This window comes from Haematobia irritans, chromosome 3 (genome assembly GCF_050003625.1).
Source record: "Haematobia irritans isolate KBUSLIRL chromosome 3, ASM5000362v1, whole genome shotgun sequence".
In the NCBI taxonomy this organism is placed as follows: Eukaryota; Metazoa; Arthropoda; class Insecta; order Diptera; family Muscidae; genus Haematobia; species Haematobia irritans.
Genome location: NC_134399.1, coordinates 24295637 through 24322432, shown reverse-complemented (window position 1 = coordinate 24322432; position 26796 = coordinate 24295637). Strand labels below are relative to the sequence as shown.

Below are 26796 nucleotides of genomic sequence, written 5' to 3'. Positions count from 1 at the left end.
TGTCCAAATTTTATTTCTATAGAAAATTTTGTCTAACTTTTATTTCTATAGAAAATTTTGTCCAAATTTTATTTTTAAAGAAAATTTTGTCAAAATTTTATTTATATAGAAAATTTTGTTAAAATTTTATTTATATAGAAAATTTTGTTAAAATTTTATTTTTATAGAAACTGTAGTCAAAATTTTATTTCTATAGGAAATTTTGTCTAAATTTTATTCCTATGGAAAATTTTTTTCCAAATTTTATTTCTATAGAAAATTTTGTCCAAATTTTATTTCTATAGAAAATTTTGTCAAAATTTTATTTCTATAGAAAATTTCGTCCAACTTATATTGCTATAGAAAATGTTGTCCAAATTTTATTTTTAAAGAAAATTTCGTCAAAATTTTATTTCTATAGAAATTTTGTCAAAATTGTATTTCTATAGAAAATTTTGTCAAAATTTTATTTTTATGGAAACTGTTGTCAACATTTTATTTCTATCGAAAATTTTGTTAACATTTTATTTTTATAGAAAAATATGTCAACATTTTATTTTTATAGAAACTGTTGTCAAAATTTTATTACTATAGAAAATTGTGTCAAAATTTTATTTCTATAGGAAATTTTGTCAAAATTTTATTTCTATAGAAACTGTTGTTAAAATTTTATTTCTATAGAAAATTTTGTCAAAGTTTTATTTCTATAGAAAATTCCTTCAAAATTTTATTTCTACAGAAAATTTTTTAAAATTTTCATTTCTATAGAAAATTTTGTCAAAATTACTCCATAGCATATTTTCGCAAAATTGTAAAAAAAATTGTTGGGAATATGTTGCAAATTCTACCAAAACACCAAGAATTCTATGAAATCTACCAAAGAGTAAAAAAAAATATTGTAGTGAGGTCAAAGATTTCATGTCTTTAAAATACGAATGCAAATTTTTCTTAGCATTGAAGACGCATTTCTCTAATATAAAAATTTTTTCCTTGTCCAAAAATCGATAAACTTTTCAATGAATTCATATTGTCCTTATAATTAAGCGATTTCACTTAAAAATAGGTATCATAACATGAAAGAAAAAATGTTTGGGCTAAGGTCAACTTTACTTTAATAATTCAGAAAAATTCTTTAAATTTAATGAAATTGTCTTTACATTTGTTGTCTTTTTGCATCTTGACTACAAAGCAAAAATTCGTTCAAATATAGGACATGTTTTTCAACACTTTATTTTGAAGACGTTTTTCACTTGAAATATAGCATAATTACTACTGGAAGTCGAGTCTTAATGTCGAAAATAAAGTTGTCGTTAACTCAGTTTTAAAGGACTTTTATAGCGTATGAAGAAAAATAGCCGAAAAAGCGAAAAATTAAAATTTGCTTCCTAGAAGCAAGTACACAAAACCCAAATTTAAAAGAGAATTGTGTCTTAAAAGTATCCTTACTTGTATTCTCCGCTTCTTTGGCTCGGAATCAATACCAACATTTTTAAAGTAAAGACAAAATCTTTGGAACCGGGCATGCTTTTTTTTTTCAGTGTACTAGCGGAGGAAGGGGACAAATTTCATCCGATCTGGTTAGAATTAGGTTCGAGGTGCTAACGTATTTGACCTCTAACAATCAAGCAAAAATTAGACCATATCGGTCCATAATTATATATAGCCCCCATATAAACGAATGCCTGGATTTAATTTCCGGAGCTTCATCCATGAGTTAAGACTACATAATATATATACCGATCTAGCCCTTGGTGTCCGTCCGTACGTCCATGTATTTGAATTTTGGAAGCATTTATTAAACAAAATTTTATGAAATTTGATACACTTTAGTTTTCTGACACAAGGACGATCGCTACACGCAGCGAAGGAATATGATCACCTCAAACATGTTTCAAGAGCAAAATGTTATTTTTGTATGGTGACCATGTAACATGTTTGTAACTAAAATGTCATTTTCTCGTCAAATATAGGTTAGGTTAGGTTTATTAAATCGGATCAACTCTAAATACTGCTCCCATATATATATATACATCAACCACTTTCCCCAATTTGGTCATAAATCCATTATTTATTAACCAATGTTATTTCAAATTTATAAGTATTAGCTGATCTTATTCGGACTTAGATACCATATAGCTCTTATATGTATAGCTCCTAATATACAGAATTCCTGCTCAGATTGAGATAAAGCTCCTATAAACATGTGCCCCTTAATTTTTTTATATAGAAGTAGGCGTGGTTTAGGGTATGATATAGTCGGCTCCGCCCGAGATTCTACTTTACTAATATATTTCTGCTGATCCAAGGGATGATGTCAATGAAATAAGAAGCAAAACGCACATATTACCAATTTATATATTTATTATATTATATTTGATGTGGTGGGATTATAATAATACATTGTTACATATTTATATATATATTTAGAAAATCATCTGCTATATGAGTTTACTGAAAAAACTGTGAACCCAACGGAAAGAAAATTTTTGGTTAATATTAGAAAATTTAGATTATTTTTAAAAAAATTTAACTAAACGTATTAAATTTAATATTTTACGTATTTTAATTGTAAATACGTAAATGTTTTTGAAAAAAATTCACTTGTTAAAGAAAATTTTGTAGTGTGAAGGAAAAAATTGGAGGGTTCACTTTGTTTGAGTGTTTAAAGACAAAATACTTTAGCGCAACATTTCAAAGAGTTGTATTTGATTTTCAAACTTTTTAGGGGTCGATTGATGCGGGCATCTTTATTAAATTCCTTTTCAATGTCATCCCAAGCTTGTTTCTTGCGTTCGACGCTTTCTTCGTCTCTTCGGAGACATTCCAAGATGGGTCCTTTAGATTGCGTGAGCATTTTCAACTTTTCTACTTCGTGGCGAGAGAATTTGGGACCTCTATAGCGAATCCGTTGAACTGTAAGAGAAAAAAATAATCAATGTACTTTTTGTATAAAATATCAGTAGGTACTTGAAGGTACCCAGCAAAAACTAATTATAAAATTGGAAGCACTAGGCACTACTTTTCTGCGCAAAGTTGTAAGTGCAAATTTCATCGCTACTTCTTGTAAAGGTGTAAGCAAGTTCGTTGTTTACAGCGGGCGACGCACTTTTTTATACCCTCCACCATTGAATGAGGGTATATTAACTTTGTCTTTCCGTTTGTAACACATCGAAATATTGCTCTGAGACTCCATAAAGTATATATATTCTGGGTCGTGGTGAAATTTGCAGTCGATCTAAGCATGTCCGTCCGTCCGTCTGTTGAAATCACGCTAACTTCCGAACGAAACAAGCTATCGACTTGAAACATGGCACAAGTAGTTGTTATTGATGTAGGTCGAATGGCATTGCAAATGGGCCATATCGGTCCAGTTTTACGTATAGCCCCCATATAAACGGACCCTCAGATTTGGCTTGGGAGCTTCTACGAGAAGCATATTTCATCCGATCCGGCTAAAATTTGGTATGGTGTTGGTGTATGGTCTCTAACAATCATGCAAAAATTGGTCCACATCGGTCCATTATTATATATAGCCCCGATATAAACCTATCCCCAGATTTGACTTGCGGAGCCTCAAAGAGAAGCAAATTTCATCCGATCCGGCTGAAATTTGGTACATGGTGTTAGTATATGGTCTCTAACAACCGTGTAAAAATTGGTCCATATCGGTCCACTTTTTTGAAATTTGGAACATGGTGTTAGTATATAGTCTCTAACAACCGTGCGAGAATTGGTCCATATCAGTCCATAACTACATATAGCCCACATATAAACCGTTCTCCAGATTTGAACTCCGGAGCCTCTTGGAGGAGCAAAATTCATCCGATCCGGTTCAAATTTGGAACGTTGTGTTAGTATATGGCCGCTAGGTTAGGTTAGGTGGCAGCCCGAAGTATCAGGCTAACTTAGCCTATTTAGTCCATTGTAATACCACATTGGTAAACTTCTCTCTTATCACAGAGTGTTGCCCGATACGATGTTAAGCTCAATGACAAGGGACCTCTTTTTATAGCCGAGTCCGAACGGTGTTTCACATTGCAGTGAAACACTTAGAGAAGCTTTGAAACCCTCAGAAATGTCACCAGCATTACTGAGGTGGGATAATCCACCGCTGAAAAACTTTTTGGTGTTCGGTTGAAGCAGGAATCGAACCCACGACCTTGTGTATGCAAGGCGGGCATGCTAACCATTGCACCACGGTGGCTCCCGTGGCCGCTAACAACCATACCAAATTTGGTCCATATCGGTCTATAGTTATATAGCCGATCCCCAATCAGACAAAAATTGGTCCATATCGGTTCATAATCATGGTTGCCACTCGAGCCAAAAATAATCTACCAAAATTTTATTTCTATAGAAAAATTTGTCAACATTTTATTTCTATAGAAAATTTTGTTAAAATTTTATTTCTATAGAAAATTTTTGTTAGAATTTTACTTCTGTAAAACATTTTGTTAAAATTTTTTTCTATGGAAAATTTTGTCAAAATTTTATTTCTATAGAAAATCTTGTCCAACTGAATATACGTATTTAATCGGTCTTTTTATACCCACCACCATAAAATGGTGACGGGGGTATAATAAGTTTGTCATTCCGTTTGTAACACATCGAAATATCGATTTCCGACTATATAAAGTATATATATTCTTGATCAGGGAGAAATTCTAAGACGATATAAGCATGTCCGTCTGTCCGTCTGTCTGTCTGTCTGTCTGTTGTAATCACGCTACAGCCTTCAATAATGGCGCTATCGTCCCGAAATTTGGCACAGATTAGTTTTTTGTTTGCAGGCAGGTCAAGTTCGAAGATGGGCTATATCGGTCCAAATTTTGATATAGTCCCCATATAAACCGACCTCCCGATTTGTGGTCTTGGGCCTATAAAAACCGTAGTTTTTATCAGATTTGCCTGAAATTGGAAATCCAGAGGTATTTTGGGACCATAAAGGGGTGTGTCGAAAATGGTCCGTATCGGTCCATGTTTTGGTATAGCCCCCATATAGACCGATCTCCCGATTTTGCTTCTTAGGCGTCTAGAAGCCGTATTTTCTATCCGATTTGTCTGAAATTGAAAATCTAGAGGTATTTTAGGACCATAAAGAGGTGTGTCGAAAATGTTGTCCATCGGTCCATGTTTTGATATAGCCCCCATATAGACCGACCTCCCGATTTTGCTTCTTGGCCGTCTAGAAACTATATTTACCATCCGATTTGCCTGAAATTGGAAATCTAGAGGTATTGTGGGACTATGAAGAGGTGTGTCGAAAATGGTCTGTATCGGTCCATGTTTCGGTATAGCCCCCATATAGACCGATCTCCCGATTTTGCTTCTTACGCGTCTAGAAACAGTATTTTCTATCCGATTTGTATGAAATTGAAAATCTATAGGTATTTTGGGACCATAAAGAGGTGTGTCGAAAATGGTGACCATCGGTCCATGTTTTGATATAGCCCCCATATAAACCAACCTCCCGATTTGGAGTCTTGGGCCTATAAAAACCGTAGTTTTTATCCGATTTGCCTGAAATTGGAAATCTAGAGGTATTTGAGGACCATAAAAAGGTGTGCCGAAAATGGTGCTCATCGGTCCATGTTTTGATATAGCCCCCATAGAGACTGATTTCCCGATTTTGCTTCTTGGGCTTCTAGAAACTATATATTTTCTATCCGATTTTCCTGAAATTGAAAATCTAGAGTTCTTTTGGGACCATCAAAAGGTGTGCCGAAAATGGTGCCCATTTTTTGGTATAGCCCCCATATAGACTGATCTCTCGATTTTTACTTCTTGGGCGTCTAGAGACTATATTTTCTAGCCGATTTGTTTGAAATTGAAAATCTGGAGGTATTTTAAGATCACAAATATGTGAGTAGCAAATGGTGCCTATCGGTCCATGTTTTGGTGTAGCCCCCATATATACCGATCTCCCGGCTTTATTTCTTGGGCTTTTAGAATCCGTAGTTTTTATCCGATTTGCTGGAAATTAGTAATCTATAATGAAAATTTAGACAAACGAAATTTCTTTTTTTATAAAGTATTTTCGTTTATTCAACGATTGTCTCTAAAATTTGTGTCAAAAGAAAACTTTGCTTGTCCAAAATTACGTTTCTCAAAAAAAAAAAAACACTTCTTTCAGGGTATAGCAGGCGGAAAAAAACTACATATTTAAGATTTTAAATCATGGCGTAATTTCATCATATACACGATATGTTTATAATTTCTCTAAAACTCAAATAAATTGGTTCTCATAAATACAGAATCTGATCTGGTCTTCATAGGTAGAATCTTTAAAGTTTGTCTTCGGGAACTGACTTGCTTGGGAGAAGATTTGTCATCAAACCCCCTACAATTCTATATATTATCAAGTAACCCACTACGACGAAGAGTTTTCAAAGTAAACTATCATATTTGATTCATGGTGGTGGGTATTTAAAATTCGGCCCGGCCGAATTTACTGCTTTATATACTTGTTTAATTTAATTTAATGTATGGATTTACTTACAATTTAGAAGACGGTGTTAGGAGGTTTTAAGATACCTTGAAATCGGCAAGCGTTACCGCAACTCAAGTAATTCGATTGTGGATGGCAGTGTTTAGAAGAAGTTTCTACCCAATCTATGGTGGAGGGTACATAAGCTTCGGCCTGGCCGAACTTACGGCCGTATATACTTGTTATTTATAGTTATTGCACAAAAATATTCATTTGCAATATATAGTTATAAGACGTACATATTCATATTATCTAATTTGTCTGACGACTCATTCTACACGAAATCCTAATTTTTAAAAGTCTGCTCAATTTTACAATGATTTCCTAATGTATGCTATTATGCATGGTAACGGCATACATATAGTTTTCCGTACCACAAGCAGCCTTCAGTTTTTTTTTTGACTTACCTGTTACTTCCATAACTTCTTCTTCTTCTTCTTCCGAACTATCAGTTTCCCGGCTTTCGTCTTCTGCAAGAATGAAACAGGAGCACACTATTAATATTAACAACCTATTATATTATTTCAGAATTATACTTACCAGATACTTTCATAGCACCGTCCTCAAAGGTATCATCTAAATTAGAAACAAAATAATAAATTAACGTAGTTGTATACAGATATTATAGTTAATAATTATCTTAATTTTTTTCAATATTTTCGGATATTTATACTGAATCTACAATATTTTGGAATTACATCTCTTAAATATCACAATAAATAAATTAAAGTGAAAAGTAAAAATTCCATTAGTCATTTTTAACAAAACTTTATCTTTGTCAATTAGCATTTTATAAATCGTATACATATTCTTCATGGCTTATCAGGCAAATACGAGCTATTCGACACGAAATCCTAATGTTTAAATGACTGCTCGTTTTTACAATGATTTCCTAACGACAATTCTTGTTGACTTACCAGTTACCACACTTTCGCCATCGTATGATCCATCATATTCGCGGCCTTCGTCTGTAACAGAGAAACAGGAACATAATATTAATATTAACAACTATATATATTATAGTTGAGGATTCTGCTTACCCTCTACAATCTCAACTTCTTTCTTAGTGACCTCATCTACATTAGAAACAAAATAATCCATTAATGAGTTTTTAAATAGAGATCTTTATTTAATAATTATCTTAATTTTTCCCAATTATTTACGATTTTTATACAAAATCTACAAATTTTTGAAAGTGCTTCTTAAATATCTGTTTAAGTTCGAGTAAAGATTAATTGGACTTAATAGTGTTCGTTAGAATTTGTATACTACTTTTTGGTACATCCCTGCCAGAGTAGAAATGTCATAATTTGAATATTAATTTATCTTGTCAAAAGCCCCGCCTTCCGCCATCTTGGTTGAGAGCATCTCTCACTTTACTTGTTATCGATAAGCCAATTGGTGCGGTTGCAAATTTATCCATATCGTTGGAAATTATAGGTAATATTGTTTACCATTAATTATAATAGAAAACACCTTAATAAAACCTTCTGCTCTTGTTATATATTGAAAATATTAAACTATCGTGTTTTTATTTTTCCCTATATTTCCATACTTTTCGCATTCGGCGAACATTTTGATCCATTCGTACCGGATAATTGGACTTCGGAGTGGAAGAATTGGTTTAACCGGTGTTTTTCTTGGTTTTTGTTATAGACACAGTCCACCTGACCTGGTCATCAATTTCACCTTAAACTCAAACCAATCAGTTCATCATCCTCAACATCTGTTTCATCGTTTTATAAGGTAAGTGCAGTGCATTTTCCCTTATAAAGTGAGTTCGCGGTCGGTGCAACAACAAATATAGTGGTCGTCCGTCCATTTAAAGAAAAAAAAAGGTTGTTTTACAACGCTACGCGATCGGTTTTTATTATAAATATTCCTAAAAGTGGTGTACAAGTTCAGTGGTATCAGTGAATATTAGTGTTTTTTTATTTAAAGTGGTTTATTTGCCTTTATTTGCGTGAAAATATCGTTTTTCATTGTTTTTAAGTAAATTTTCATTTGCCGACGGCAAAACGCATTCAAGGTTTTTGTTTTTGTATTTCCATTTTGACGTCTGTGCAAATAATTTCGGAGAGAAATAACTTAAAGTACATATTTTCACCACTTTCGTACACTAATATTCACTATACACATATATCACTCTCTTTGTTTCGTATATTCACCACTTTTTCGCGTTTTCTGTGCTGAAATTTCATTTATTAATTATTGTTTCGTTCATTTGCATACATTTGAGAACATACAAAAGCTTTTATTTTGTTTTGTTCTCATCAGTGTTGCGCTCTTAGTCGATTGCTATAGTATAGTGACTAATCGGGCACATCTCGTACTATCGTGTTATCGGATATCGATCATCATTTGAATTCTTAAGGGGGCTATACACTACGTGTAATTCCCACATTAGAATTCAAGTTGAATTCAAAGGTTTGAATATTTCCCGGTTGGAATCGGGGCTTGAATTAAAACTCGGTATATTTTGAAACTTTTACGCTCTCACACTGAGAGAAATTATTCGATCATTCAAATATTTGGTAAATTTTGAATATTTATTGGACAGGTATTTATTATTATTGATTTATTTATACCTTTGTTTATTATTATTATTATTATAATTTTTCTTGTGTCAAGCGTTCGGGGGTAATATTTTGTGCACCCTACATTCAGTATTTTCGGTTTCTGGGAACGTTTGATCATCGATCACTTCGTCTGCGTCTTCGGTCGTTGCAGCATCGAGACGGAGTATCGGGTCTCATAAATCGACTCAAGGATCCGAAGCGATTTGGGCTAATAACGCGACTACTTCGATACCGGCTGATCGGGATGGGAAGTCGCTGCCTAATGGCAAAGCCGGGTTTAGGGGTGAAGTGGCCGTTAGTGGCCCTCCACTTTGTGATATGGTTCACAATTTGGCGTTGCCACCGTGCGATACGGATGTATTTGAGGGCAATTTTCTAGACTGGCCTACATTCCGGGATTTGTTTCAAGCAGTTTATGTTAACAATTCAAGATTAACGGACGTCGAGCGTTTGTGTCATCTTGTGCGGAAGACCAGTGGCGAAGCTAGGGAAATTGTCTCGAAGTTTCCGCTGACACATCGAAGTTTTGCCCTCGCGTGGAAGGCCCTCGTTGATGCATACGACAATAAGCGGGTTCTAGTTCACAATCAACTTAAGTCTCTCTTTGCAATTTCGGCAGTATCGGTAGAGACAAGTGCGGGTTTGAAATCGATTCAACGTGGAATCAATGGCTGTCTTTCGGCATTGAATACGTACGAAGTTTCGACCGATAATTGGGACCAGATACTCGTTTTTATTTGCCTTCAACGTTTGCCGCGGCTCACACAGACTCTTTGGGAGCAGAGTGTTAGGGACAAATCAGCCCTTTCGTCGTGGGCGGATTTAGACGCTTTTTTGTCCGAAAGGGTTCGTACGTTGATGTGTTTGCATGATTTGCGGGAAGACACGTCTTCGAAGCGTTCTCAGGAAAAGAAGGTAAAAGCGCATTTTACCAATGCGTCTTCTTCTAAATCGTCGCGTGCTTCGTCGGAATCTAAGTGCGTTATTTGTCCTAAACATAATCATAGACTTTCGGCTTGCGTTAAATTTGGTAAACTCTCGGTATCGGAACGTTACATAGTGGTAAAACGTAACCGGTTGTGCTTGAATTGCTTAATGAAAGGTCATGAGATGAAGGATTGTCCAAGACAATATTCGTGTGCAAAATGTAATTCGAGACATCATTCGCTATTGCATCGCGATTCTACGCCGTCTAATAGCGCGACTTCGGCGACGGGTTCGACCAACACCTTGTCGAGTTCAGCGGCTAGTTTTCAACCGAGAACTATGCCTTCGGTTGATCAGCCGCAACCTTCTACCTCGTCGGCGTGCCTACCTCGCCAGGCATTTCATACGACGCAAAATAGGGCCGTGCTTTTGGGAACTGCGATGATTAATATCATGCACGATGGGGTTTCATATCCGGCACGCGCTTTGATTGACCCCGCTTCAGAATCTTCGTTTCTGACGGAACGCTTTCGAAATCGGGTGAAACTACCGGTTCACGCGGCTAATGTTACAATTTCGGGGGTAAATAGCGCAATTTCGGCCAAATCGAGTAAAATGTGTAATTTGAAAATCGGATCTCCACTCAACGCGTCGGTTTTGTTGGAAACTATGGCTATAGTGCTCCAATCTATATCCGGGAATTTACCTTCCTTTACGGTGTCGCAGGAAGTTTTGTCTCAGATTCCGGATATTCGCTTAGCTGATCCGAATCTTTTCGTGTCGAGACCGGTCGATATTCTACTAGGCGCTGACTTGTACCCGAGAATACTATTAGAAGGTTGCCGGCAGATTGCGGCTCAATCATTGATAGCACAGAACAGTGTTTTCGGCTGGCTAGTAACGGGTCCGATTTCTACATCGCAAATTCAAACATTTACTACGACTATAGCGGTTGATGAAGAGGAAAATTTAGATAGAACGCTTTTACGGTTTTGGGAGTTGGAGGAAACACCACGTAAAGGGGTTTTGTCCCCCTCCGATAAGTTCTGTGAGGAAAATTACGTTCGGACAACGCGCAGAGATTCGGAAGGTAGATATATAGTTACACTTCCGCTAAAGGAAGAGCTCGGTCCTCGTGGATATTTGGGTGAGTCCCGAACAACTGCTTTGAGGCAATTTTATCGTAATGAATCGTCATTATCGAAAAGGCCGGACGTGAAATCAGTTTATGATAGTGTTGTTAAAGAATATTTGCATTTGGATCACATGAGGCCAGTATCCGCCATTTCTGCAAGTGATACACTTTCGTGTTATCTTCCACATCATCCTGTCATTAACCTCGAGAAGAAGACTTCCAAACTTCGCGTCGTATTTAATGCGTCTAATAAAACGTCCAACGGGAATAGTCTTAACGATATCCTTCACGTAGGTCCCACTTTGCAGCAGGACTTAGTCCTTCTTATTGTGCGATGGCGACTATTTAAATACGTGTTCAACTGCGATATTACACAGATGTATAGGCAGATTCGAGTGGACTCTTCTCATGCTCCGTTGCAGAGAATTGTTTTTAGGGATTCTCCGACAAGGACAGTCCAGGACTATGAACTACAAACGGTGACCTTCGGTGTAATCTGTGCACCATATCTCGCGATACGGACACTGTTACAGTTAGCTGAAGACACTGAGGAGGAGTTTCCACTCGCGGCCGATATATTACGTAAATGTATGTACGTTGATGACGTTTTGACCGGAACTCATGACCTTGAAACTGCGATAATGGCTCGGGATCAATTAATCGCGGCGCTTGCGACGGCTAAATTTGAACTGCGGAAATGGACATCGAATTATAGAGAAATTTTAGATTCACTACCGCCGGAATATTTGGTTGATGCTCAATTGCTGGCATTTGTCGAGGCTAGCAATTCGAAACCATTGGGTGTGAGATGGAATGCTCAATTGGATGCATTCTACTTCGCGGTCGAGCCTATAGCAAAAAGGTGTGGATACACTAAACGGGAAGTGTTGTCGGCTATCGCGAAATTATTCGACCCTGTCGGTTGGTTAGGTCCAGTGATAATTGTGGCAAAGATTATCATGCAGAAGGATTGGCTTGATCGCGTCGGCTGGGATGAAATACTGCCTTCGGCAACGGCATCCGAGTGGGAAAAATTTGTAGATAGTTATCCGGATGTCAATTCGATAAATATTCCTCGGTGGATTCGTTACACACCGTGCACTTCGGCCGAGCTTCACGTATTTTCAGATGCCTCGGTTAAGGCATACGCGGGGGTAGTATATATTCGAGTTTTGGCCCCAAATGGCGAGATTGTCGTTAATTTGCTATCGTGCAAGACGAAAGTTGCTCCGTTGAAATCGGTTTCTTTGCCTCGTTTGGAGCTTTGCGGCGCTGTTTTAGCGTCCGAACTCGCAAGAACGGTCATTCGAGAAATCGGTATTGATTTTGGTCGAATTTATTGTTGGACGGATTCGACTATTGTACTAGCCTGGTTAAAGAAAACGCCTTCGGCTTGGACAACATTTGTCGCGAATAGGGTATGTCGCATTCAGGAGAACGTCGGTGGTACGAATTGGTATCATGTGAGGTCGGAGGATAATCCTGCTGATCTTGGCAGCCGCGGTGTGTCCCCTTCGGATTTGGCCGCCTCTCGACTTTGGTGGCATGGGCCTCAGTGGCTATCGTGTAGTCAATCGGAATGGCCGGTTCGTGACACTTCCTCTTTTGACACCGACGTAGAAATTCGGTCTGTGAAGGCACATGCTTCTTTCGTTAATTCATACGAGGATGTTCTCGATAGATTTTCTTCTCTGGATAGAGCGCTGCGTGTTATCTCATATGTTATGAGATTCTTTTATCGGACGCATCCCGCTCATAGGCGTGATTGTAGCTATGCGGATCACAGTTTATCATCGTCTGAGATTAGGGCAACTAAAAGTCGCTTGATAGTGCTTGCTCAAAAAATGAATTATGGTAATGAATATAAGGACTTGATGGATAGGTCTTCGTTAGGTACTGGCAGTTCACTTGTTTCTTTGAACCCGTTCCTTGATGAAATGGGTGTAATGCGGATGTATGGTCGTTTGAGCCGCTCGCCTATTCTTTCGTATTCGGAGCGGCACCCTATAATTTTGCCCTACAGCTGTCGATTCACGAAGCTTTTGGTGGAATTTGTTCATTTGATTTCCATTCATGGAGGAAATCATTTGATGTTGCGTATTCTTCGTATAGAATACTGGATACCTCGGGTGAGGAATCTTATTCGTTCGGTTATACATAGGTGTAAACCATGTCTTTTGGAGAGGAAACGGGTTTGTAGTCAGGTGATGGCTCCTCTTCCTCCGGAAAGAACTGTTCTCGACAGACCTTTTACTACGACTGGCGTAGACTATGCAGGCCCCTTTGAGGTGAAGTCGTTCACCGGACGTTATTGTCGCATAACTAAAGGTTATGTGTGCGTTTTCGTGTGTTTTGCTACTAGGGCGATTCATTTGGAAGCGGTTTCCGACTTGTCGACTGCCGGCTTTCTTGCGGCATTTCATAGGTTTGTTGCTCGTCGGGGTTGTCCTGCGACCATTTTCTCGGACAATGGGACAAATTTTGTCGGTGCGTCGCGTGAGCTTGAACGAAATTTCCGGGATGTAATTAGGGGAAGCAGTGATGTCGTGTCCTCTAAGTTTGCACACCAGGGCCTATCGTGGCGATTTATCCCAGCTGGTGCGCCTCATATGGGAGGCCTTTGGGAAGCTGGGGTGAAGAGTTTTAAGTTGCATTTCAGAAGGCAAATAGGGAATGTTCGTTTCACGTTTGAAGAGTTTTCGACGGTGTTGGCTCGTATTGAGGCTTGTTTGAATTCAAGACCTCTTTGTCCCCAATCGGATAACCCGCAGGAGCTTGACGCTTTGACACCGGGTCATTTTCTTATAGGTGCCCCTCTACTCGCCCCTGCTGAGCCAGTTATAACCGAACAGCCTCTTTCGTTGGTGAATCGGTTTCGTAAGGTACAGGCTCTTGCACAACAGTTTTGTGTACGTTGGAAAGAGGAATATTTGAAGAATCTGCATATGAGATATAAGTGGAAATTTCCTCAGCGCGATGTTATGGTAAATGACCTAGTCGTTATTCGTCATGAACAGCTTCCACCAACTTCTTGGAAATTAGGTCGAGTCGTGTCGGTTCACCCGGGCGTAGATGGTCACATTCGGGTCGCGGATATACGTACGGAGAATGGCGTTGTAAGACGACCTATAGCTAAGTTGGTCTCATTGACCGACACTTCGGCGAACTCTTTGTAATTCGTATATTTTCTCGCAGTATCATGGAAAATACCTCGTGCTTCGCTGACGACTTGGAAAATTTCGAGGTTATTATGGATCAATCGGATGATGATACTGCGTGCCCCCTTGATATGTCGGCGGTCGAACGGGCATTGTTGGAGGAGCCGATGGCGATACCGTCGCCTGCCATTCCGGAGGTTCAGCTATCGCCCCAAGAAATTGAGAGTCCACCTCCGGTAGTTGTGGATGAGCCCGTGGTGGCGCCTGCTGTAGTAGAGGCTACTGATGTTGGTCGAACTCCTGCTCAATTGGTTTGCAGGGTTTGTGGAGGTCGTCACGCATTGCGGCGGTGTCGGAAGTTCCTCTCTCTTTCGATTGAGAAGAGGATACGTATGGTGGTACGACATCGCTATTGCTACAGATGTCTAGCACAGACCCACCAGTCGAAGGATTGTCCTAGCCGGCGTAGGTGCCCCAGTTGCTCCGGGGACCGCAATGTTTTGTTACACGCTGCGGCTGTGGCGCCTCGAATTGAACATGGGAGCTCGAGGTCTGCTCAGCGGATTCGTAGTGGGAACCATACGAATCGTCCGTCCGATCTTGCTGTGGCACGGTCATATTCCGATTTTGGCGGCGTCGGAGTTCTGCCTCTGCAGAATGTCGTTACTCTGGCGCCCAGCCTCGTAGTCCGCGTGTCCCCCCATGGTGTGTCCGTTCCGGTCCGTGCAGTAATCGACAACTGCGCGCGCCAAAGCCAAATCTGTCGTTCTATGGTCGAGAACTTAGGGCTACCGGTTACAAATATTGAGGGGGTCCAATTTTGCCGGTTGACAGTATCGTCCGCTTATGATCCAGAGCAGCGACTGACGTTTACTGCTCGTGTGCACGATCTAGGTCGTGTGTTGACCCCCGCCGAAGCCGTGCCAGAACGGATCAAGGAATCCTTTTTGGGATTACCTTTGGCAGATCCGCAATTTTACCGAGTGGGACGGGTTGCGATCGTTTTTGGTCCTGAGGTGTATGGGCGAATCATAACACATAGGGTGTATACGTCGCCCGGTCTCCCGGTGGCTCATTATACAATCTTCGGTTGGGTTCTGTCCGGGTTGTGTAACTGCTAGGGTAAATGCGCGAGAGCCCCCCTTTTGGGTTCTAACGGCCCCCTTTTGGCCATCGTTTTATTGTATCTCTTCGCGAGAGCCCCCTTTTTGGGGTTCTAACGGGTCCCCTTTTGACCCATCGATATATTGTCGCGAGAGCCCCCCTTTTGGGTTCTACCAGGTCCCCTTCTGACCTTACGTAATTATTTTTATTAGTTTTTTTTTGTAATCTAGTCTTAGGTTGAATTTGAAAAGATAAATGAATTAATAAATTGGATTTATGGTAAATGAACTGAAGGAAACTCACTTTGCACTGCACTTAGCCTCATTTTGTATTTTAAGTTTAGTTTTAGTTACAACATACCTTGATGTTGCAAGGCGGCCGGCAATGTTTAAGTTCGAGTAAAGATTAATTGGACTTAATAGTGTTCGTTAGAATTTGTATACTACTTTTTGGTACATCCCTGCCAGAGTAGAAATGTCATAATTTGAATATTAATTTATCTTGTCAAAAGCCCCGCCTTCCGCCATCTTGGTTGAGAGCATCTCTCACTTTACTTGTTATCGATAAGCCAATTGGTGCGGTTGCAAATTTATCCATATCGTTGGAAATTATAGGTAATATTGTTTACCATTAATTATAATAGAAAACACCTTAATAAAACCTTCTGCTCTTGTTATATATTGAAAATATTAAACTATCGTGTTTTTATTTTTCCCTATATTTCCATACTTTTCGCATTCGGCGAACAATATCACAATAAAAAAATTATATAATTAAGTGTGACAAAATTTTCTATAGAAATAAAATTTTGATAAAAGTTTCTACAGAAATAAAATTTTCACATTTTCTATAGAAGTAAAATTTGGAGAAAATTTTCTAGAAATAAAATTTTGACAAAATTATTTATAGAAATAAAATTTTGACAAAATTATTTATAGAAATAAAATTTTGACAAAATTTTCAATAGAATTAAAATTTTGACAACATTCTCTATAACATAGAATTAAAATTTTGATAACATTTTCTATAGAAATATAATTTTGTCAAAATTTTCTATAGAAATATAATTTTGTCAAAATTTTCTATAGAAATAAAATTTGACAAAATTTTCCATAAAAATAAAATTTTGACAAAATTTTCTATAGAAATAAAATTTTGGTAGATTATGACCCGATATGGACCAATATTTGTGTGATAGTGGATCGTCTATATACAACTATAGACCTATATGGACCAATTTTGGCATGGTTATTAGCGGCCATATACTAACACGACGTTGCAAATTTCAACCGGATCGGATGAATTTTGCTTCTCCAAGACGCTCCGAAGATTAAATCTGGGGAACGGTTTATATGGGGGCTATATATATTTATGGACCGATATGACCAACTTTTGCATGGTTATTAGAGACGTACCAAATTTCCAAATTACATCACGTACCAAATTTCAACCGATTTTGCTCCTCCAAGAGGTTCCGGAGGTCAAATCTGGGGATTGATTTATATGGGGGCTATATATAATTATGGACCGATATGGACCAATTCATGCGTGTTTGTTAGAGACCACATACTAACACCACGTTCCAAATTTCAACCGGATCGGATGAATTTTGCTCCTCCAAGAGGGTCCGGAGGACAAATCTGGGGATCGGTTTATATGGGTGCTATATATAATTATGGACCGATATGGATCAATCCGTGCATGGTTGTTAGAGACCATATAGTAACACTACGTACCAAATTTCAACCGAATCGGATGAATTTTGCTACTGCAAGAGGTTCCGGAGGTCAAATCTGGGGGATTGATTTATGTGGGGTCTATATATAATTATGGACCGATATGGACCAATTCTTGCGTGTTTACTAGAGACCACATACTAACACCACGGTCCAAATTTCAACCGGATCGGATGAATTTTGCTCCTCCAAGAGGGTCCGGAGGACAAATCTGGGGATCGGTTTATATGGGTGCTATATATAATTATGGACCGATATGGATCAATCCGTGCATGGTTGTTAGAGACCATATAGTAACACTACGTACCAAATTTCAACCGAATCGGATGAATTTTGCTACTGCAAGAGGTTCCGGAGGTCAAATCTGGGGGATTGATTTATGTGGGGTCTATATATAATTATGGACCGATATGGACCAATTCTTGCGTGTTTACTAGAGACCACATACTAACACCACGGTCCAAATTTCAACCGGATCGGATGAATTTTGCTCCTCCAAGAGGCTCCAGAGGACCAATCTGGGGATCGGTTTATATGGGGGCTATATATAATTATGGACCGATATGAACCAATTCGTGCATGGTTGTTACAGACCATAGACTAACACAACGTACCAAATTTCAACCGGATCGGATAAATTTTGCTCCTGCAATAGGCTCCGGTGGTCAAATCTGGGGATCGGTTTATATGGGGGCTATATATAATTATAGACCAATATGGACCAATTTTTGCATGATTGTTAGAGACCATATAGTAACACTACGTACCAAATTTCAACCGGATCGGATACATTTTACTCCTGCAATAGGCTCCGGTAGTCAATTCTGGAGATCGGTTTATATGGGGGCTATATATAATTATGAACCGATATGAACCACTTTTTGTATGGTTGTTAGAGATCATATACCAATACCATGTACCAAATTGCAGCCGGATCGGATGAAATTTGCTGCTCTTAGAGGATCCGCAAACCAAATATGGGGATCGGTTTATATGGGGGCGATATATAATTATGGACCGATGTGGACCAATTTTTGTATGGTTATTACAGACCATAGTCTAACTCCACGTACCAAATTTCAACCGGATTTGATGAATTTGCTCCTCTAAGAGGCTCCGCAAGACAAATCTGGGGGTCCGTTTATATGGAGGCTATACGTAAAAATAGACCGATATGGCCCATTTACAATACCATCTGACCTACATCAATAACAACTACTTGTGCCAAGTTTGAAGGCGATAGCTTGTTTCGTTCAGAAGTTAGCGTGATTTCAACAGAGGACGGAGGACGGACATGCTTAGATCGACTCAGAATTTCACCACGACCCAGAATATATATATTTTATGAGGTCTTAGAGCAATATTTCGATGTGTTACAAACGGAATGACAAAATTAATATAAAGGGTGATACGGTCAAAATTTGGTCAAGGGAAAACGCGTGTAAATCGGTGAAATCGTTTATTTAAAAAATCAAATAAAATTTCTTTTTCAAGTTCAATTAGTATAAAATTCAGGAAAAATATTCTGTTAGGCTTTCGCTTTTCCCAATCCGAATTGCCGGGCCTCACGCTTTACACCTGCCATCAGATTTTGTACAGCCACCTTGCCCACATCCTTCGCCGCAGAAAGCCAGTTTGCCTTGAACTGCTGCTCGTCCTTAGCAGTTTTTTAGGTCTTCTTTAGGTTTCGCTTGACAATAGCCCAGTATTTCTCAATTGGGCGGAGCTCTGGCGTGTTGGGAGGGTTCTTGTTCTTGGGAACCACCTGCACGTTGTTGGCGGCGTACCACTCCATGGCCTTTTTACCGTAATGGCAAGATGCCAAATCCGGCCAAAACAGTACGGAACAACCGTGTTTCTTCAGGAAAGGCAGCAGACGTTTATTCAAACACTCTTTCACGTAAATTTCTTGGTTGACAGTCCCGGAAGCTATGAAAATGCTGCTCTTCAAGCCACAGGTACAGGTGGCTTGCCAAACCAGATATTTCTTTGCGAACTTTGACAGTTTTATGTGCTTGAAAATATCTGCTACCTTTCCCCTTCCTTTTGCCGTATAAAACTCCTGTCCCGGAAGCTGCTTGTAGTCGGCTTTGACGTAGGTTTTGTCGTCCATTACCACGCAGTCAAACTTCGTCAGCATCGTCGTGTCCAGCCTCCGGGATCGCGCTTTGGCCGTCGTATTTTGTTTATCATCGCGATTTGGAGTCACTACCTTCTTGTAAGTCGATAGTCCGGCTCGTTTTTTGGCTCGATGCACGGTTGTAGACGATACACCCAGCTTATTTGCGGCATCTCGGAGAGAGAGGTTAGGGATTCGCTTGAAACTACCGGCAACTCTCTTTGTCGTCTCAGCGGCTTCCAGTTTTCGATTTCCCCCCGATCCAGACTTCCTGGTTGTCGACAAACGTTCCCCAAACACTTTAATTACATTTGTAACGGTTGATTTGACAACTTTTAGCGATTTTGCCAGCTTTGCGTGCGAGTAGCTCGGATTTTCGCGATGCGCGAGCAAAATGTTGATACGCTGCTCTTCTTGCTTGGACGGCATTTTGACAACTGAAGAGTGAATTCCAAAATCAAAATAGGAGCAACATTCTACACACACACCTTCAAAATGAGTGGTGTTCAGGTTTTTTAAATGCAAAATTGAAAGAAATACGTCAAGTTTATATTGACCAAATTTTGACCGTATCACCCTTTATACATATTATTCCTGGTTCATCAGGCGAATATGAGCTATTCGACACGAAATCCCAATCTTTAAAAGACTGCCCACATTTACAATGATTTACTAGCGCATCTTATTATTCATGATTTTCTTGACTTACCAGTTACCATACTTTCGCTATGGTATGACCCATCATTTTCGCGGCCTTCGTCTGTAACAGAGAAACAGGAACATAATGTTAATATTAAAAACTATATTATTTTAGTTGAGAATTCTGCTTACCCTCTACATTCTTAGCTTCTTCCTTAGAGGCCTCATCTATATTAGAAACAAAATAATAAATTAATGGGAATTTAAACAGAGATCTTTGGTTCCCAATTATTCAGCATTTTTATAGAAAATCTACACGTTTTTGAAAGGACTTCTTAAATATCACAAGAAATAAATTAAAGTGAAAAGTAACAAAATCTTATAAGCCATTTCTACAAAAGTTTTTCCTTTTCAATTAGTATTTAAATAAATCGTATAAGCCGGATGTGCTACCCGCAACATATGTCTTAAATTAGGATTCATCTACATTTGAAACAAAATAATAGATCAAAAGATTTAATGTTCAGTAGATTTAGTTAATAATTACAGTGAAACCTCTGAAAGGTGGACACCCACGGTCGCCTAAGTTTTGTCCACATTTGATAGGTGTCCAGGTATGAGAGGTTAATTTTAATGTGTTAATATAGCAAACGTCCCCAGACAACTGTCCATGTTTGGGAGGTGTCCGGTTTTCAGAGTGTCCAAGTTTGAGAGGTTTCACTGCGTATAAACTTTTCTCAATATTTTGGATTTTTTTTACTGACAAATTTTACAAATTTTTGACTTCTTTTAAATATCACAATAAATAAATAAAAGTGCAAAGTAAAATATTCCATTAGTCATTCTTCACAAAAGTATTTTTTCTCAATTAGAATTTTTAAAATCGTATACATATTATTAATGGCTCATCAGGCAAATATGAGCTTTTCTACACGAAATCCTAATCTTTAAAAATCTGCCCACATTTACAATAATTTATTAGCACATCTTATTATGGATGATTGTTATACCCTCCACCATAGGATGGGGGTATATTAACTTTGTCATTCCGTTTGTAACACATCGAAATATTGCTCTAAGAGCCCATAAAGTATATATATTCTGGGTCATGGTGAAATTCTGAGTCGATCTGAGCACGTCCGTCCGTCCGTCTGTTGAAATCACGCTAACTTCCGAACGAAACAAGCTATCGACTTGAAACTTGGCACAAGTAGTTGATATTGATGTAGGTCGGATGGTATTGCAAATGGGCCATATCGGTCCATTTTTACGTATAGCCCCCATATAAACGGACCCCCAAATTTGGCTTGCAGACCCTCTAAGAGAAGCAAATTTCATCCGATCCGGCTGAAATTCGGTACATGGTGTAAGTATATGGTCTCTAATAACTATGCAAAAATTGGTCCACTTCGGTCAATAATTATATATGACCCCCATATAAACTGATCCACCGATTTGGCTTGCGGAGCCTCTAAGAGAAGCAAATTTCATCCGATCCGGCTGAAATTTGGTACATGGTGTTAGTATATGGTCTCTAACAACCATGCAAAAACTGGTCCACATCGGCCCATAATTATATATAGCCACCATATAAACCGATCACCAGATTTGACCTCCGGAGCCTCTTGGAAGACCAAAATTCATCCGATTCAGTTGATATTTGGTACGTGGTGTTAATATATGGTTTCAAACATCCATGCAAAAACTGGTCGAAATCGGTCCATAATTATATATAGCCCCCATATAAACCGATCACCAGATTTGACCTCCGGAGCCTCTCGGAAGACCAAAATTCATCTGATTCAGTTGATATTTGGTACGTGGTGTTAATATATGGCCTCAAACATCCATGCAAAAACTGGTCGAAATCGGTCCATAATTGTATATAGCCCCATATAAACCGTTCTCCAGATTTGATCTCCGGAGACTCTTGGAGAAGCAAAATTCATCCGATCTGGTTGAAATTTGCAACGTGGTGTTAGTATGTGGCCGCTAATAACCATGCCAAACTTGGTCCATATCGGTCTATAGTTACACCCAGAAAAAAGTGCCTTCGAAACTAAAGGAAAAAATTTTCATCAATATAGTTTATCCATTTTATTTCCATTAAGGTAAATTTTTGTGAAAAATAATAAAATTTACTCGTTTCAGTAAAAAAATCCTAAACTGTAAGCAGTTAGGAATAGTTCATTAACTATAATAAGGCATGGAATTTTACTCATACTATTTTCTTCGCTGGGTATAAGAATTTACTACTGAAAAAGAAAATTTTATTCACCGATAACAAAGCATTCGTAAAAATAAACAAAAACCGAACTAAAACCAAGTTTCCTCAAAATTAGTAAAATTTCTTATAAAATGATAATTGCGACTTCCTTTATAATAGAAAGTTTTTCATACATACGAACAACACTTGGCATAGAAAAATATTTTAGTTCATTCGTACTAAGAAGTATGCAATCCTTTCAAAACTTAAGGAAACACACTTGTTAGAATATAGGAAATTTTCCTAAATTTCTATTGTCTACCTGTAATCGATACCTGTCATCGTAATCGATGTGTTTGCGCGTGGGTGTAATCGATATATTTGCGCGTCGGTTGTTTTTTTAGTTGGAATCGCGTTGTTTTGGTATACGGAGAGATTGTTAAAAAATAATATGGTAAAATAATATAATAAATAACAAATAAAATATATAAAATATTTGTTATTTTAAATTAGTGAGAAAAATTTTCGTTTTTTTAAATAAATCTATCAATGTTCGTGATAGTGTATAAAGAAAGAAAACACCAGCAGAATAACAACCCTTTCATTTGTCTTCATTTTGGAATCTTCAATTATCAGGTAATATTCAGTGACGCTAACCTTTTGCAACAAAAATGTTTTATGATTTTTTATATTTGTAGGTATTGAAATTGTAAAAGGAGGACAAAATCGTTAGGCAGCAACTTATTAAAAGTGAAAAGTACAAGAAGAAGAAAAAGTGCGTTTTACAGTTGATAATATCACACGGAAATTGGAAATAGTGGAATAATAAACTAATATTTCAAAGAGATTCGATGCTGTTGATTCTTAATAAATATATTCAATATATTAATAAAACATGTCTTTTATTGAAGATAAAATTGCTTATAGAAATAAATAAAATTGTATTTAAAAACGAAGGTAAGCAGTTCTAATTATGAAGTAAAAGTTTTACCACAAATGTGTAAGATTTGTCGAAATGAATGAAAAAATGTCAATAAAATCATTCCATATATGAATTCAAATTAGTTAAATTTTTTCATTCTGTAGTATAGTGGTATATAAATATAGGAAAATGTTAACTAATATATGGAATGCATTATTCCTAATTTCTACGAAAATCACATCGTTCAAACAAATAAAAATGTCTTTGGCGCTATACGAAGTTCAACTTTCTTCACAATAAGTTCATTTTAACTTAAAGAAGGGGTCACTTTTTTTCTGGGTGTATATAGCCGATCCCCAATCACACAAAAATTGGTCCATATGGGTTCATAATCATGGTTGCCACTCGAGCCAACAATAATCTACCAAAATTTTATTTCTATAGAAAATTTGGCAAAATTTTTCAAAAAAATTTTTTTTTTCAAAATGTTATTCCTATAGAAAAATTTTGTCGAACTTTATTTTTATAGAAAATGTTGTCAAAATTTTAATTCTATTGAAAATATTGTCAAAATTTTATTTCTATAGAAAATTTTGTCAAAATGTTATTTCTATAGAAAATTTTGTCAAAATTTTATTTCTATAGAAATTTTTATCAAAATTTTAATTCTATAGAGAATGTTGTCAAAATTTTAATTCTATTGAAAATTTTGTCAAAATTTTATTTCTATAGAAATTTATATCAAAATTTTATTTTTATAGAAAAGTTAACAAAATTTTATTTTTATAGAAAATTTTGACAAAATTTTATTTCTATAGAAAATTTTGACAAAATTTTATTTCTATAGAAAATTTTGACAAAATTTTATTTCTATAGAAAAATTTTTCCAAATTTTACTTCTATAGAAAATGTTGTCAAAATTTTATTTCTATAGATTTTTTTAATGTTATTTCTATACAAAGTTTTGTCAAACTTAATTATATACGTATTTAATCGGCCTTTTTTAGTTTAATATATACTACGTAAGGATTACCTTGCAATTTAGAAGACGGTGTTAGGAAGTTTTAAAATACCTTGCCATCGGCATGTGTTACCGCAACCCAAGTAATTCGATTGTGGATGACAGTCTTTAGTAAAAGTTTCTACGCAATCCATGGTGGAGGGTACATAAGCTTCGGCCTGGCCGAACTTACGGCCGTATAAACTTATCTTTACTTACCAGGTACCATACTTTCGCCTTTTGACCCATCAGTTTCACGTCCTTCTTCTGTAACAGAGAAACATGAACATAATATTATTATTAACAACTATGTATGTATATTTTAGTTGAGAATTCTGCTTACCCTCTACATTCATAACTTTTTCCTTAGAGACCACATCTACATTAGAAGCAAAATAATAAATTAATGGCGTTTTTAAACAGACATCTTTAGTTAATAATTATTTTAATTATTCCCAATTATTCAGTATTTGTAAAAAAATCTACCAATTTTTGAAAGCGCTTCTTAAATATCACAATAAATAAATTAAAGTGAAAAGTGAAACGTTTTTATAAGCCCTTTTTAACAAAAGTTTATCTGTGCCAATTAATATTTTATAACTCGTATATTAGTTAAAAATTCTACTTACCCGTTGCCGCAACGAAGGACTTTTTTTGGGATTCATCTACATCTGAAACAAAATTATAGATTAAATCGATATAAAGTTCGAGGCATTTAGTTAATAATTATCCCAATTTTTTTTCAATATTTCGGGATTTTTGTATTGAATCTATAAATTTTTGAAAATACTTCTCTTAAATATTTGTAATTCCAAGAAAGTAAAAAATATATTGGCCATTCCTAAGAACAGTTTATATTTGTCAATTAGGATTTGATAAATCGTATACAGTCAAACTTCTCAATAAGGAATTTCGATTTAACAAACACGAATTTGCCTATTATTTAAATATTTGTAATTCCAAGAAAGTAAAAAAATATTGGCCATTCCTAAGAACAGTGTATATTTGTCAATTAGGATTCGATAAATCGTATACTGTCAAATTTCTCTATAACGAATTTCTATTTAGCAAACATGAATTTGCCTATTACGAAGTATATTAGCGATTGAAGCATTTTAATTCTCTCATAATGATTTCAAATAATTTTTCGGTAATATTTACATCATTGATACCAAAGTCGAAAACGCGGTACCAAACAGAAATCAACATAATTTGTTGTCTTATATTCTTGCTTTATATATACTTTGTTGCTTGAATCCAACACATAAGTTAATTCATTTATATATCTATTCAATATGTATTTCGGGAAACTCCCCGAACTATGCAAGCGACAACTGGTAGTACTATCATCTCTCACATGCCTTGCAGTCGCTATTAGTTTTTCTTTGTTTTTCTGGATGTAAATATCCAGTCCCTTGGAATTCGTTATATATTATAAATTATTCAATTTCCTTGATGACTTATTGTACACGAAAATATATCTAATGTATCTGATTATACGTGATAACTACTTACCCTCTTTTGCTCGATTTTTTGGACCACCGTAAGCTGAAAGGACTTCACAAGAAAAAATATAGTTCAGAAAAACAGTTCACTAGCGGTAAATTTGTATAGAATATCATAATATCCCAGCAAAAAAACAAAAACAACAATTTTTCTAAGCTCCAAAAAAATTTTTCTAAAACAAAAATGGTGCTTCCAAAGATGTTTTTTTAAATTCAATTGTGTATAACTCTTTTTTCACATTTTTAAGGATAAATGTTTTAAAATGTTTAAATCTTTAATAAAATTGTACAAATTTTAATATGTTGTCGAATAAATTTGCGAAATTGCTTCTAGAAAATTTACGAATTTTTAGCTCACACGTTTCGAAAAAGTGTTATTAAAAATCATAAAAAAAAATTATATTTCGTAAAATATTACCAAAAATTTTAATTCACATCCAGACCACTGAATTTGTACCACACCTTACGAAATGATGTATATTCGATGCAACGGCTGTTGAAATGGTAGACATCTTATTGCAAGCCCATTTTAAATTCATCACTTCTGTGTCAAATTTTCACCACTTTTTTGCTGGGATGATATGGAATTTCACAACAAAATCTTTTGATCTAAATTTTCGAAAGCCAAAGCACTTTTTACCTTTTGAGAATATCACCACAGCAATCAGATATATTACTATAATTACTAAAAGATATAAAACCTCAATAATTGGAATCATATTATTTAATTTTCTTTCGAATCTTGACTTTAAAATAAATTAATTCTTCCACGAACAAGTGAACGTTTATATTTATGAAAAGGGAATGATTTGAACTTATCAATTGGAATTAAATATATAGTAGTTACAATGGTGTATAACTCAAGAGAAAAATTGCTATCAATAATGCAAAGAGAACATAATACGCTGGTTTTCAAAAAGAGAAATTGAATGAATCGTATCTACAATTGAGTGCAATATATGCGCCCTGTAGACAAAGAACATTTTACGTGAGATGACGGAAGCCACCGTGGTGCAATTTGACTATGGTATAGTCAAATGAAAAATCAACAAGTACATTTATAAACATTTCCCTGCAAACATTTTCATTCACAAAAGATTCTTCTTCAAATCGTCACAAAAACAGAGAAAAGTGAAAATTTTATTTCATTAAACCTGGAATTTGAAACTTTAATTATTCTTTTATTGATTTAATTAATTTACCATCCTTTAAGTCTACAAAATTTCATTGAAATTGGTTCAGATTTATATGGCGATGGTCTATAACCATTTTTTTCAACATGCCGCACCGAAATACAATA

At 36.5% G+C, this 26796-nt stretch overlaps 1 protein-coding gene across 5 annotated transcripts; it reads right to left on the bottom strand.

Annotated features, from left to right (window-relative positions):
• Positions 1-2322: 2322 nt before the first annotated feature.
• Positions 2323-26304, bottom strand: LOC142229498 (uncharacterized). Of its 5 annotated transcripts, none has more exons than XM_075300059.1 (12): positions 26137-26304; positions 25507-25548; positions 24621-24662; positions 24335-24370; positions 24211-24258; positions 20056-20091; positions 19934-19984; positions 7507-7542; positions 7372-7434; positions 7007-7042; positions 6874-6936; positions 2323-2892 (listed from the first exon to the last, which is right to left on the bottom strand). In XM_075300059.1, the coding sequence occupies exons 1-12, from the start codon at positions 26213-26215 to the stop codon at positions 2642-2644; spliced, it is 783 nt and encodes a 260-aa protein (XP_075156174.1). In that variant the 5' UTR covers positions 26216-26304; the 3' UTR covers positions 2323-2641. The 5 variants fall into 5 exon arrangements, with proteins under 5 accessions (XP_075156174.1, XP_075156175.1, XP_075156176.1 ...); XM_075300060.1 differs by having other exon boundaries at positions 7384-7434; XM_075300061.1 differs by lacking the exon at positions 20056-20091.
• Positions 26305-26796: the final 492 nt, after the last annotated feature.

Excerpts from the sequence above, each read along its gene's own strand:
- LOC142229498 (XM_075300059.1), bottom strand. The coding sequence starts at position 26,215 with ATGATTCCAATTATTGAGGTTTTATATCTTTTAGTAATTATAGTAATA. Across the intron at positions 19,985-20,055 it reads AGAAGCTAAGAATGTAGAGG|ACGAAGGCCGCGAAAATGAT; the intron begins GTAAGCAGAATT and ends TCTCTGTTACAG. Across the intron at positions 7,435-7,506 it reads AGAAGTTGAGATTGTAGAGG|ACGAAGGCCGCGAATATGAT; the intron begins GTAAGCAGAATC and ends TCTCTGTTACAG.